At 34.7% G+C, this 15621-nt stretch overlaps 1 protein-coding gene across 1 annotated transcript; it reads right to left on the bottom strand.

The window, feature by feature from the left end:
• Positions 1–1172: 1172 nt before the first annotated feature.
• Positions 1173–13891, bottom strand: LOC112571514 (conserved oligomeric Golgi complex subunit 6-like). Its single transcript, XM_025250528.1, has 19 exons — positions 13765–13891; positions 13280–13423; positions 12889–12960; positions 12447–12505; positions 10642–10753; positions 10006–10088; positions 9496–9566; positions 8623–8716; positions 8036–8112; positions 7721–7858; positions 7397–7461; positions 6975–7066; positions 5674–5788; positions 4417–4548; positions 3434–3601; positions 2482–2589; positions 2128–2181; positions 1842–1921; positions 1173–1609 (listed from the first exon to the last, which is right to left on the bottom strand). Exons 1-19 carry the CDS (start codon positions 13861–13863, stop codon positions 1462–1464), a joined length of 1911 nt encoding a protein of 636 aa, XP_025106313.1. The 5' UTR covers positions 13864–13891; the 3' UTR covers positions 1173–1461.
• Positions 13892–15621: the final 1730 nt, after the last annotated feature.

Raw genomic sequence — 15621 nt, 5'->3', positions numbered from 1 at the left:
TTAATTATTATGCGTCGACCTTTCACCATTTCTTTCCTTTCCTTATGATGAATACTCTGTATCGTTATTACAGAACTTTATTTTAGACAAAAGAACATGTTCCCCACTCAACTTTCCTTTGCAAAAAAAAAACAAAAACAAAACAAAACAAAAAAAACCTGTGAGATATCAAATTTATTGCCTTTATTGTCGTTCAACTGTTAAAAAACAATTAATCCGCCTTCATAATACGTAAAATTTTTGGGGCAAAAAATAGATGCGTTTATATTATTTTATTAATTTCGTTTTTGTTTTGAAATGAATGTTAAAGAGTATTTGTGGAAATTGGATTTATAAGTTCATCAGCCTTTTTCTCATCTTAGAGCAGGATTCACCACATATAAGACTTAAGACTATATATAGTCTTCAAATGCCACCAGCAGGATGGAAGGTTTGTATCCTCATCCAAGCCTCAAAAGTACCTTGAAGGGATTGCATGCAAGATATATTTGATTTAATCAGCTTTTAGCCCTTATTGGACCTATAATTGTGATGTTTTGTATAGTGCTTGTTTTTATAATGTCCCATTAAATAACAGAATTTTATTGTTCTTTTTTAGAAAATGTTTGCATATTCCTTCTTCGGAAGCTGAAGTTTTTCTAAATTTCTTCGGCTATATTTTATAAATCCCGTATAGAGAGTGTGCTATCATTTTCATTTATTTGTTTTTAGAAGAATTTGTCAGTGAAGGACAAGAGCAGCTTACATCGTGTTGTATACACCTGCTCAAAAAATATTGGGACAGCCCAGAGTGATCTTTAGCCTATTAATAGACAGACACTTCTGAAAGTGTTTGCAGTTCTACACAATGATACACCTCCTGTTGAGACAGTTTCGTCACACACACCAAGATATGTTGAGGCTATCCTTCATTTCTTTGGCCATGTGACTTGCGAGCACTACTGCTTGTGAATTAATGTAGATCACATGGAAGCCTGAACCGTGATTATGTGAGAGTATTTGGTGAAGTGAATATAAATATATTAGTTTATGTAGCTTGTTTTAACAGACTATATTTAAATACACTGGTGTAAGAAAGGCGAAACGAGCAAAAAAATTGTTATAACACACTCGCACGCAAGTTCATGCTTTCTTATACAAATAGATACAAACGAATAAAAAAAATATGTGCATCAAGATGAAATTCGATTTCTTTTACTTAAAATTTTAGCAAGGCAAATCCCTCATATGACAAATATTACAATTACACTACGACATTATTTTACTGAACAGACATCATTTCACACTATATAAACAGAATTTATCTACAACAAATGGACGAAATTATTTCCCTTGAACTTATGTCACCTGAACGAAAAGACCAAACAATAAAAAATGAAAACCCTCTTAAAACCTCAGCCTTATTATACATTTTATGTCATCGATTTCTCAGTCTAAGCAATCTTTCCAGCTAAAGAAAGCCTATGAAAGAAGCTTCAGAACTTGTTCCGGTGTGCGCGGCACTGTAGACTGAGGATCTTTGTATTCTTGTTTTGGGTCTGTGATCGCAGCATACATCTGCTGGTAAGCTTGGCAGATCAGTTCTACAGATCGTCTTTTTACTGTCTCTCTGCAAAACGTGACATGTTTTGATAATACAAACATAAACTATACACAATGAAAGTGCATTGCTTAATAAGTGCAAATGTCTCTTAGCAACAGTCCAACTTATTGGTACTTTTAATCCTCATGACATCCGAGAAAAAAAAATATGGACACAAATTTACGCACTTAAGGGGTATTCAAATGCACAGATGCACTATGTGTACATATATATATATATAGAAACTGCTGTTTCTCACCTTAAAAGTGTTCCTAGCAATAAACCACACTGTGGTAAAGCAAGGCTGTCAGGGCTTGCTAGGTAACTGTCAAACTTATTCTGCAATAATAATCACATACGTCAGCAGCTTGAAAAATCAAGAGTATGAAGCTGATAAAAATTCTATCAAAAAAAGCCAAAAACTTTAAAACAGGACGGACAGATAGTTTCTTTATAACATCACAATGTGGACTGGCTTTTTCTTAATAGTCTTCATAATATTCTTATGAAAGAGCATAAATTTATTGAGAAGAAACAGTCCTTACCATTGCTGACTTTACACTGATTGTGTCCATGCCCTGCATCTGAGATAACGGTCCCTGGCATCACAAAAAGCTGACAATCAAAAGAATGCATTTATGTGTGTGTAGACGCACATGCATTTAAATGTGCATGTTCCTGTGTTTAATTTCCAACACACATGGTTTACACATAAATGTAAATGTATGTGACAGGGCATACTAGTATGCATATATGTGGATACATTTATGAAAGGGCTTGTAGTTGCAAATGGTAAAATGGACAACAATTCAATTTTCTGCTAGCACCCTACAAGTCCTGCCTTATATAGTGCAGTTTAAAAGAGAAATGTTTACAAGTTGATGTCTTTAACCACAAACCTGACTGTCTGTGTACTGCTGGATGCAAGAGTAAACGTAAGTCAGTCCCACACGGTTCAACACATAGGCTGCTTGCTCACTGACCAGTGTGTCCACGTGAGCTTCTGTCTGAGAAAGCACAAGTCAAACAGAATGCATATGACTTTTCAATGCTAAGAATGATGAGGGTTTATAGAGCACTTTACCATCAAAAGCAGGCTCAAAACGCTTTACAAAAATAAAAACATGGACATCATCATAATGATGGGCGCTAATCTCAAAGCAGAGCTCTTTCTATGCCCTGTCAGTCTAGCCACTCATGTTGAGAGGGTGAATGCTATCAGTATGGAAGCAGTCTTCAACCTTGCCATTGCATAGTATCTTCAATAAGCCAATAAAGTTCTGCTTCTGAAAGTATCTGACAGTTATGATGGTATTTATACTGAGGCTCAATTCACAATCTTTGGTGCAGTAGCCTAACTTTTAAAGACAGAAATATTGCTCCATCAACACAACTCTGTAATGATGAAGTCAACACCTGAACCCTTATCAGGAAATATACATTTATTTAGACTGGCACCAAAGGATGCAGGTCATGTGCAGTTTATGAATTATCATTAAGGAAACCAAAGAAAGTAAAATAAAGCTTTCTTCAAAACCAGTTTCTTTTTGAGCACAGAATAGGCATCCACAAAGTCTAGTCATCCTCTGAAACTGCTACAAACACATTTAGCACTCTTGCAATATAGCATTTTATTAACACAAAAGTCAAAGCAAACATACCAATATGAAAAAAATGGTTTAGAAAAAAAAAATGAAGGCAGTCCTATGACCATACAGTGATACGAGTTAAAAAAAATTAATGTAACAACAAAAAAATTTTTTTTTAAGTTCTGCAAGAGAAGCTCGAATAAATTTAGCAAAAGTATAATAATCTGATTAAACACATAAGTACTATCTTTCTACTTCTCACCTGTGCTTGAAGCATTTCAAGACGAGTGTCTGTAAACTGGTACAGAGCCAGGGTGGAGTGGATGAGGTAAATGCAGTTGATCATATATGCTGCCATGTCTACAGTGTTAAGCCTGCTGGCTGACATGGAACACATTTGAAGCAGGGGATCTATCACACAGGAGAGAATCTGAAAACATTTCAACAGAGCAATGCTAAGTAATAGCCTGCTCATCAAAGTTATTATTTTCATCACCTTTTGACAATTGTGTAAAATCTTTTCGCCAGTAACTTTTAAATTGTAATTCCCGTTCCCACCATGCTTCATTAGCCAAATAACTCTTTTATGCAAAATGGTAACAAAAATTCAGAAAAAAAATTATATTAATGTTGTCATCCATTAACATTAACTGCTGACATGGACACAAGAATGCACAACTGAGATGAAGTCCTGGATGCTCCAAAACAGTGCAACTGAATAACGACAAGACTGAACTGCTACCTGTCCAAAGAAATTTCTGAAACTTCTCTCCCTCAGTCAGTCTATAAACAACTCAATTATTCCTTTCTCTACTTCTATCTGCAGCTTGGGTGTCATTCTCAATCAGCGTTTAACTTTTCATCAGCACATGTCTGTAGAATTACTTACCTTGACCGTCGTAGGATCAGCTCCATTCGCATTAACTGACGCAACTAAAATTTTAATCTGTGCCTTTCTATGCTATCAAGGATGGATTATTTTCTGTGCTATCAAGGATGGATTCTTATAATTGATTTAGTCTATATATGATTTATGTAAAGTGCTCTGAGCAAAGTTTTGGAAAGGTGCTATACATCTCATGATTATTATTTTCCTCAAAACAAGCACTCTATATAGCAGGAATTATGCAAAACATCTTTCTCTTGAAATGTGTGACTTCATTAAGGCCTCTCATTATAAAGATATATCTAAGATGGTAATGGAAACATCTGGGCTAATTCACATTAGGTAAAAAATCTCCAAACCTGCTTGTAATCCTGCTTCTTGTCATCCACAGGGACAACCGAGGCATCATGACATGCCAGAACATCCCGTAGCAGTTGAAGTGTCTGAGTCAGAGAGGAGGTAGGACCAAGGTCTGCTGGAGGCAAGTCAACCTGACCAAAAAAAAAAAAAAAAATGAGCAGTGTGGTTCAACAGTAACCCCAAGTTTGCATGCTTATTTATTTCTCAAGAAACTCTAAAAATAATGCATTAATCATTTACAGCTTAGAACATTCCATGCATCCAAAGTTTAACCTAAGAAAACATTCCACTTCTCCTGAAGCCACAAAGATCTATTTAGCAGATTCTTGACAATGGCAAAGATGACAAGATTACAAAAATTCTTTGTGTGAAAATTGGGAGAAAGAATGTCAGGTTACCTCCACAAATATGGGTGTAGAGAATTATAAAGATGAAATATTGTAGCTGGACCAATTAGCTTTCTCACTCAGGCTACCACTGCAGCGTTATAGCACCAATCAGTCCATTTCTCTTTGGTGTTCCAGGGAAGAGGATGGAAGTTTCCAAGGACAATTTTCTTTTAAAATTCTGACTCGTTTGCCAGGTGTGTTATCTGATCTACCTCACATTGTGTTATTTTTTTTCCCAATCTACTAGCTCAACAAAAGACCCTGCTTTTTCCCTAACAAGAGTGTGTTTTCTTCGGTGCATCATTCAATTCCAAGGGTTTTCATGTGTGCTCGGCTGTGTCACAACTATGATAGACACAATTAATCTCTTTTGCTCTAGTGATACATGTTTACCTCATTCAGACAACGAAGACACCCATACAAAATGCCAGCATTCATTCAGACTGACACACTTGCACAGGTAAATAAGTTCTAAGGCAGATTTATTTACATTATTTATACTTATAACCATTATTTATATTCTAACCCACCTACCTAGCCTACTAAAATCTAGCACCTAACTCACTGGGGTTGTGGCCCTATGCTCCACTGTCAGTGATACATGCTGACCTAAACAAACGCTCCTGCTAAAATATCTACAAATCACCTAAGCATCAGAAGCTGTTAAATATTTTATTTTATTTTTTTTAAGCTAATAACTTTCTTTTCTAAAGTGAACATTCTAGATGGAAGAAGCCATTCACTTCCTATGCAACAAATCTGAAAGAGTGACAAAATAAAAAATGCACTTCTCAGTATAGAGCATAAGATAATCACAAGAGACTCTGTCGTAAAGTTCTCTTTGTAAAGTTTAACAATATGACTTACTTTATCTAGCAGTCTGTTAGCATGGCACGTAAGGCTGTTAAAAAACATTCGATGGCTGAGATCTTGAACTTCTGTGATGGTTATAAGTACTGCTGAATCTGCTGCCACTATCTGCCTGAATGACACAACAAACTTAGGAATAGAGAAGTGAATATGTTTTGCTGAGATAATTTTAGGTCAATCTACAAGTGAGACTTTTATTACCTTAAATCTAGGTCAGAAAATAATGCTACATTCAGTTTTATTGTGGGGTACTTTGTGTTTTCACTTTTCTTCTTTTTATAATGTAATGCTTAAATCATATTTGAGATGATGCAATACAAAGTCAAAACCAAAGCTAATTATACTTCAAAAAAAAATTTGGAAAAGATCTGATATAAAATAACTTACAGAAACTAAATGCATATGTGACAGTACATGTCACTTGAATTTCAACATTTAATAACAAGAAGTGAGAATTTATAAAGAGCAATATCTGAGCCAAAGGCAGACTCATTGTGTTGAACAAGGTCATGAAATAATTACAAAGATGTAGAACAAAGAACAATACAAAGACTTGCTGTGTTCTGGCAGTAAAGGGTGATCACTGCAGATTTAATGTTAATGACACCAGAGAATAAGGTTTGTGACATCAGGAGAATATTGAGAAGATATTGAATAATCTTGAGAATATGAAAAAATTTTATACTAAAGCTGTAAAAGGGTGATCATCACTTCAGTTTATTCACTGCAGCTTAAGGTCACTGCGGGAGCGACCGAAGCATGGCGGAGTGGAATCCAGCCAATAGATCCAAACAATTTGCACTTCAAAATAACATTATATACAGTCCATCTGCAAGCTAGAAGAGTAAGAAAATGCAGAAGAAGCATAGGTAAACATGAAGGTCCAACACTTTTATCCAAATTGAAGCACGAACACAAAACAAAATCAGGGAGAGCCGATCCCCTTAACCTGTAAGGCAATGGGACAGAGCTCTCACAGTAAAGTGCAAGAAGAAATGTGTTCCTAAACTATTTCCATTCCAAGATACAGGCAGTCTAACAACTTCCACCCTGGAATCAAAATGTCACATGCACAAATAAATTAGCACAGTCTGTGTGCAAAAGGAAAAAATGTTGGGAGGAGAGGGAAAAAAAACATGATGAGGAAAGAAGATCACTAGAAGTTGAGAGTATTCAAGAAAGATGTGGGTATTAAGGCCTGCCTTAAATGCTTTAAATCACTATGCAGTGACTGGAACATGACATTCTGGACACTGGGGCTGAAGAAGGAAAAGGATTTAAGCAGACATTTTACTCACGAGATAGTATTGTGATAGAACTTCAGGAGGTTGTCCAGTTTGTACAGTGTGACGGCTTCCTGCTCTGATACCAATACCTGCTCCACTCGAACCTAAGATCAGTTCAATTGCAGTAGTGGTCTAGAGTACTATAGCTAACGATCCAAAATCCACAGAAATGATAAAAGTAATTAATTTCCATACAATTATTTTAATTCTTCAGGCTTGCAAAAATGATACATTTTGCTGCATCACACATGTGAATATGCACACCCTTCCAAACATGCATAACCCACACAAAAGAGGTTTACAATTTGACAAAAATAACAATATAAGTTCAAAACAGTTGAGCCCTAGAACAAAAAGTACAGATAAACTATATTTTAAAACTTATGATAAACAATTTTTCTGCTGTTTTCAACAATGGAGGACAAGCAACTCACTTTGAAAGGCCTGCATATACCCTCAGTGATGTGCCCCAAGTTATCCTCAACAGAGGCACTAGATGCTGTTTACAAATAAAACAGGTCACCTGGTCAACTCCATCCTTATTATCAAAATCCACTCACACAACACAAAGCTTCATTTGTCTCAATCAGTTTCTGATTCAACAATTTATATACCTAAAAGTTACTATGACTAGACCCAATAAGTCTGCAAATGTTACCAAGTGGTAAATCCTAGAAATGGCCAATGACTATACCTATGATAATTATTTACTACTTTCTATCTTCAAATAATGTTAAAAGGGACTATGCACATCTCACCTTGACATAATCTCAGGAGTGTTTGGAGGTACTCCTTTTCTGAAGCAGTGGCCTGATGAACCCAAGCTAGCATGTCTCCTGTATAGCGCAAAGGATCATGGGAGTGCAGTTCTATTGGACGTGGTGTACCACCTGGTCCTGAAAATACGAAAACATGAAAATCATATAACAACAAAAAAGCCTCTTTAAAATATCACAAAACATATAAATATTTCTTTTCAAAACCTATATCATGAATCCAAAGGTGAAAATGTATCTAAACATATATATGAGAGATTGAAAACCCATAAAGAAAAACATCAGAATAATACAGACCTCCACGTGTTAAAGCATCAATAAAGCCCCGAACTACAGCACTTCTTCGAGCTGTGCCATACTCATCCATAGAATACCTAAATGAAAATATAAAATATACTAAAGAACAAAATGCAAAACTCAAAAAGCAATTGCTCATGACCAATGCAAAAGAAGAACCAAAAAACTCTAACCATTTTCTCTAAAAAACAAAAGTATATAAAATATGCATAGACACAAGTGTACAGCTGGAAGATTAATATTTTAACAATTGAAATTTTTAATGTTTTTAATTAGCTCTTTGTTTATATGCACTTCCTCCCCTCCACCAATCTCTGTGGAAATATCTAAGCTGGCTGCAATGACACTTTAAGCTAAGAAAACCTCTGCAAAAAAAAGGTATAAATATTTACCAAGCATAAGATGCTGCAAGAAAGCAACAAGTACACACAGTGATGGGCAGCCACCATTCAACAAAAAAGGGACAGTAACCAATGACTACAACTAGTCGACATAATTCTGAAATTCTACTGCTAAAGTTAAAAACAACTAAGATAGATAAGTAACTCAGCTCCAGTATTTTCAGTAACTGTAGCAGAAATACTCACTTGAACAGCACAGGTCGATCCTGCAGGGCCTCTAGAGCCTGGCATAGTTTTGGTGAAACATCAGGTGTGTCACTCGTGAGCTGACGACACTCATCTGCATATGTGCATATATGACATACACATGCATGCCCACACATACGTGCGCGCACACACACACACACAAGCAAAATCAACAAGGTGAAAAAATAAACCTTTAACACTTTCAATCCTTCTTTTTTCTTTTTGCTTCAAAATGGAGGCTTTAAATGATTGTCATAAGCTTGCATAGTTCCATAGGAACTAGTCATTATTTCAACCACGTACAAGTTGTTTCAACCATTACTGTTATTCAATTCTACCACAGCCAGGGTTGACCACTGATGACTTAAGTTCCAAGTTAATTTATCATCAGGTTGAAAATATGATTCAACCTATACATATTCCATAAAAATGACAAGCATAAACCATAGTTTTTTTTAAAATATAAAGCTCTTTTTTTAAAGTGAACAAGTTTTAAAATAAGAACTATAACTTATCTTGACTTGGTCTACACAAGTTTACACAAAAATAAAATGAAAAGTGGAAAAAGATGTAGGGAGCCAAGAAAAAAATGCAGCAGCAATAAAGTAAAAAGAAAAAAAATGGAAACTATATCAAAGCTTGTCTTGAGATCAAATCATAAGATAACAGATATGGTTGAATCAACTCTCGTCAGTAGCTGAATTAAACAGACTGCTATGGTCAAAGCAGCAGATGGTCAAACTGAACAGTAACCATAGTCCACTATATTGGACATCTGAAGCTGATTTGTTAATTGATTTAGCCTCATAAAAAGAACACATTTTGTACGATGGCACCTTGACAGAAATTTTTAAAAAATGTGTTGACACTCACTTTGTGTCCAACGATACAATCGTTCATAAGCAGATTCCAGCTGCAAAGCCATTGATTCCATTATCTCCAAGCTTTAACAAGATATCAAACAAATATAAGAGATCAAGATATCCCCTGGAGATCGAATACAATAAATACATAATAAATTAGTATAAGAAATTCATATTCAACAATTTATACAGACATTCAAACTGCTAAGCTAAAGCTACTTCTGCAAAAAATTTTTAAATATGCAAACAAAATATATTGCAGAAGATAAAACACGTAAATCCTGTACTCTCACAAATGCAAATGAGCACTAAAGGATTCAAAGACTCCAAAAGGACAGATAAATGCTGAAACTTATTTAAGAGCAAATACAAGTTCTGCATTAACGGGAAAAGTAACTATTTTTTACCTTTATTTGTATTGTTTCACTTACTTTATTTTCTTTTCATTTATATCTTTTTCTTGATATATTAAGATTTGTTTGAAAATATATTTAACTAGTATAATTTTTCTACCACTCACCCAGCTGTTTGCTGATTTGTTCGCAACAACACCTTGCAATCAGAGTGAATCTGTTTCACTCTTTTTAGTGCCTTGAAAAAATCCTGCAAATGTAAAAACCCAACTAAATTATAAACTTTTAAACTGCTATTTCCCGGCATCCAATCTGCCTGTACCATTGAAGGTCTCTAGCTGAAGGTATAAGTGATTGTCTAAGCATGCAGTACAGAACTAGGAAACAAGAAGTCATTTAAGAGCTACACCTCACTTTCTTTCAATTTTGACACTGAATGCCATTAGGCTCACTACACTAGCACCATGCGAAGTCTACTGCAGGAAAAAGAAGAGGCAGCAATGCCATAGGCTACTCATACTGTATTTCTACAAGATCTTTGTGGCTCGAAAATGCTAATGTGATAATTAAAATCATCTTAGACAATTAGGAGATAAGAACTAACATGCAGGATTTCACATTACTTACATGCTAAGAACCAACAAAATGATAGTTGTAAATGGATTTCCAAGTCCTGTTCCTAATAAATACAACCAAATAGAAACTTAAAACTTGTAAATACCTAATGGGTACATAGAAGTAATGTTTAATAAACTTTCATAAGACATAAAAGCACTATAAGCAGCAGTCACTCAGCTGATTACCTCATGCAGACTTCCATCCCTATGGCCTCTTAGAACCTTGATTTCATCAACTTTTAACTGGAATTTTTCAAGAAAGCTGCTGGCTACCTCCTGTTTCATATGCAGTTTTTGACTACAAGTGTGGAAAAGAAAATTTAATACCAGTTAAAAAATGCATAGAAATTAAAGTAACCAAAAGTACTTTACTCAAGCATACACACATACCTCAACATTCACAGACGAATGCATATGCTTTCATACATGCTTAAAGAAAATGTTTCCAGTCAAGAAAAATAACACAAGGCTGATTTGATATAAGGAGGGCAGCAGTGGAGGGTGTGTTTGTCCTATACCGGGCTATGGAAATGAATGTAATGACATTTATATGGAAAGTCACATATGACGTTTCCTGTCCAATAGCGGTTTTTAATACATCAGCTTAGTTTTTTGGAGTATATAATACAAAGTTGTCTACTATTTTAAAACAAGATGTATTTAACATTAGGTGCTGTTCTGCAGTGGAAGTAATAACAATAAAAAAAATGGTTTGAAAGTATCTGGAAAATTAATTTTGAATGAGAGTGCTACAAGACCATTTATTGCTGCTGTTATAGAAGGCTCTAAAGTTTTTGGGGAGTTTCTACGTAAGTGCTTACTGATTTAGAATAGTTGGAAGTGTGATCTGTGTGAGAAAGGTGGTGACTAAAAGTATGGAAATTCTTGGATAGTGTGCATCATACTGAGTGGAAGGAGGAAAGAGGGAAGAGTCATTACCCCAGTTTTTTTCTTCATTAGTTGTGACAGATGATAGATGTTACCAGTCAGTTAAATTTGCTTATGTGGTTTGAACAAAGGTATCACTTAAGATCCCATCAAACACAGAGAAGTGGAGCTGAGCAGACTGTGCAGAGGTGAGTGGTGGGGAATGGAGTTGTGTGCCTTTAACGAATCATATAGTAGGAATATTCCAGCTTGTTGGGGGTTCTTTTGCATCAATTAAAATGAGGCCCTGGTCTCGTAAAGTGACAAAGCTATCAAAAGCTCTGCCCAGTTTTGGTGTGGTATATTAGTTGAATGAGGAATTGATTGCTTTCGCCCCCACCCCCTCACTCCCATATCAAATTAGTTCCCAAAATATCCATAACATAAAAGTTTGAAAGAAACTTTACTACAAGTGAAAGTTTTCTTACAATTAATAAATTGTGAATGGAAGTCTCCCTGGTGCACTTCATTTCAGAACAAAACTACCTCTGCCCAGCTATAAATGCTTTATCAGGGAAAGTAAAATACATCGGAGAGAGAGAGAGGATAGGAAACTGCAATCCACAAAAAAGTTTGGCAGTCATAGCAAGGCAGAGTCTACAGTTATGTGTGTTGAATGATTCCTAGGAAAACATCTCAGCAGACACAAAACTCAAGATCCTCAGTAAAAATTAGTGCTTGTCTAAACAGCAATCAAAGCAAGTAGATGGAAAGACACATGGTCTATGTCTGGCATACACACAGATTACTGGTCAAGATGTTTCACGAGATAATAGCAGTGCAAAACAATACACATGAGATCAGAGGGCTTTGGTGTACACTGATGAAACACATAGATCCAGAATCTAAAGCATTGTAAAACAGTGTACACCAAGTGGTCTGGACAGAAGAAAGCATACAACCATAGATGAACAGAATCAACAAATAAAAATCCATGTACACAGTTAGGGAGAAGATGATGGATTTTGAAACAAGAGAGATGTCCCCCTTAACCAGGCCAGGGAAAGGGACATTATACAGTAAGAGGATCAATGAGACAAGACTCTTATTAACAGTGGACTCACCTCTCTGCATGCAGTTTTGTGGTCTGACTGATCAGGTGATTAGTCTGTGCTTTGGCAGCCTAGGCACAGAATACAGGGTTAGTCAAAATGGTACTTAAACATTTCTTATCCTTTTTTGTTTTGTTGACAAAATGAAGGCAGAAAAAGGTAAATGGGTTAATCTAAACTGAAAAAAAGAAATAGTAACTGATTCATCCCCATTTATACAATGCGGTCACTCAACATTTCATCTTAATTACATCACACTGAAATACATAAAATTTACAAAAAATCTTAATCTTTAAGATAATATCTTTTCTAAAGTGATTATCTAAAGATTGATTTTTATCTGCTTTGCATTAAATTTATTACCCCATATGTTACAGCATCTACAAAAAAATTTGCATGCATAATATATTTTAACTTTTATTATTTTGTAACTTACAGTTTAGTTATTTCTCACCTTTAGCCTGTTAGTCATATCCTGACAGCAATCACTCATGGCCTTGACATCACCATAAACACTGTCTAATTGCTACTCCAGAATTTAAAAAAAAAACCAAACAAAGTGACAGCAATACTCAAACCAAAGTAAATTAACTCTCCTGCTTGGTGTTCCTACCAACTAATGCCTTTCACTTATTGCTTTCTTTCAAGAAATCTGTAAACATTAGGAAATTCGCAGATTTATTACTGATAAACTGTAACCACTATATGTAAGCAATCACAGCATTATAAAACAAGATGATTGACACCATTCAACATTTTAAAAAAAGCATAACACTTGTATGTATGTCCTCTCTTATGTTACACATAGGGTTTAAGAGGTTAGGGTACCTCATGTAAGTTCTTACTTCTTTAACTGCTTGAAATGCACTAAGAAATTCTTCATTGATAGCAAGACTTCTCTTTTCAATGTCACTGCGTAAATTTCTTCTGCTTCTAAGGTTATTCTCCATAAAAAAGCTTGACATAGCCTTGAGAGCCTCCAAGAGATCCTGAAAAATTATGATGATTTAATGTTTTATTAAAAAAATTCTTTGTCAACATATTGAGTTTATTACTTCGTATACGTGTGAAAGATATATAAATACACACACAATTAATCCTTTTAAACATGTTTAAAAAGTCTTTTTAAAATGCCAGCTTAGCGGTAAATTATGTTCTGGCATTCCAGATGTAGTCTTTGGTAGTACTGGTTTATACATAGGAATTTCTGTAGTGTAGATTAATAAGTGTTCCTGAATATGTCGTCTGCTGCAGTAGTTAACGTTTGTTTTGCAATTGTGCAATGTCAATAATTTATTAAAAAAATACATAAAAATTTAGTAGCTAATACTTTATCATTTTCCAATCTTGTCTCAAGAATTTTGTTCAGTTTCCGAGAAAGAGGATTGCTCTGTTGCCCTGATACGTCTGCTTGATCCTTGTCGGCCATTTTCGATTTTGACAACTTGACAGGAAGTTCGTATCCTGAGGCGATCACACTAGTAGCAATAAAATATTTTACATGCCATTGATGTAATCAATTTTTAATCTCTATAACCTATAAAATACGCATATGATTTTGAAAATAAATAACTATAATTCCCTAAATGTAAAAGGAGATAACTCAGGTTTGTTTATATTTCTCGAAGATGGAAGCGATGCATGTCAACAAGAATACACGTACGCTAGCAGACGCTTCATCTCGGAAATCATTCGCAAAAAAATACAAGTAGTACAGTCGGCATATCTAATAATTTGACCCAAAGTTGATTGGAACATAAGTTGTTTTTTTCTGAAAAATATAATGACTTCCTTTACACACTACAAAAACATGGACAGGTCCGTGACATCAATCTCCCCATACCCTGCTTTCACCTAAAAGTTTGCCTTTATGTTATTATTTATTTTTATCGCATGTGCCTGTTCTCCAGATTTTATGACGATCGAGGATGTACCCACTGCGATGAGCTGAGTTATGATAAAGGGCTTGAGACACACCGTAGGTCGATCGATGAATTACTTTTCATAGGTGGTGTTTTATATATATATATGCAGCCTCAACAAGAGAAAAAATATTTAGTCATGTACGATATCGACAGAACCCGTTAGAAAAAACTGACATCAACTTAAGATATCTGGTATTCTGTTTTCTTTGTGCCACATTGCCATCAATTTCTCTTACAGACTGACGTTTTTGCTGCCATAAAACACCTGTTCTAATTATACACCTGTCAATATAAATTAGTTATTACTAAGTGTAACATTTTAAATTAATTCAGAAACTATCCATGACTTTTTTAAAATTTAAAAAAAGTATTATAATTTCCTTAGTGGCTTGAATAACACTATATGGTATATAAATACTTCGCCTCTCCTCCCTTCTTATATTTTCTTTTGAGCTGTTTTAATAAATATTACACATTGCAAATGAAAATTTTATATTTCTGACTTCATTAAAAATGTTAATTTATATGTTCCAGACATTCATTTGTTGTTTACAAATATGATGCTAGGAGGCATATAGTGATAACAAAATTATGTATTTTGAATATGAGCTCTTAAGGATTGCTGATTTCCTTGTTTCTTAGGCCCAAAGACACAAAAATGAGACAATCACAAGATTTTTTTTTACCCAAAATATTTATTTCATGCCCATTAAAGTTAATTAAGAATTCAAACAAAACACATTTAAAAAAATTGATTGTATATCTAAAACATAACAGAAATTAATATAATATGCACATTTCTTCAGCACAGTTTATATTAAGGAATATGCTGGAATTACATAGATAATACATAGAAACAATGAATATGCAGTTTGTGTAATTACAGTCTTGGAAGGTAAATGTATTAAACACTTATATATGGTGCACGGCTTATATGTCTTTCTTCTCTCCCTTTTCCCCTAAAATTTGTTGATGTAATTTCATCAGTGACATTTTCTCTGTTGTCAATGATCAACTAATATCACAGTTTACATCCTTTGCAATTCTTCCATGAAATAAAATATTTTTGAAACTCTGTAACTAAAAAACATGTCATGAAACACATAAAAAAAAATGAAGCATTAGAGAAGGCCATGACAAAAGCAAGGATGACAATTCAGATTGTTATCAAGGTGATTTAAGCTTGCATACAGTAGTAAGTGAAGTCTTTTTTGTTGTAATCATAAATTAATCAGAAGCAGAGATGCAAAATTTCTGGGGTC

The sequence above is a fragment of the Pomacea canaliculata genome, linkage group LG9, assembly GCF_003073045.1.
Source record: "Pomacea canaliculata isolate SZHN2017 linkage group LG9, ASM307304v1, whole genome shotgun sequence".
NCBI lineage: Eukaryota > Metazoa > Mollusca > Gastropoda > Architaenioglossa > Ampullariidae > Pomacea > Pomacea canaliculata.
The sequence above is the reverse complement of the archived record's forward strand: the minus strand, read 5'-3'. Positions and strand labels throughout refer to the sequence as shown.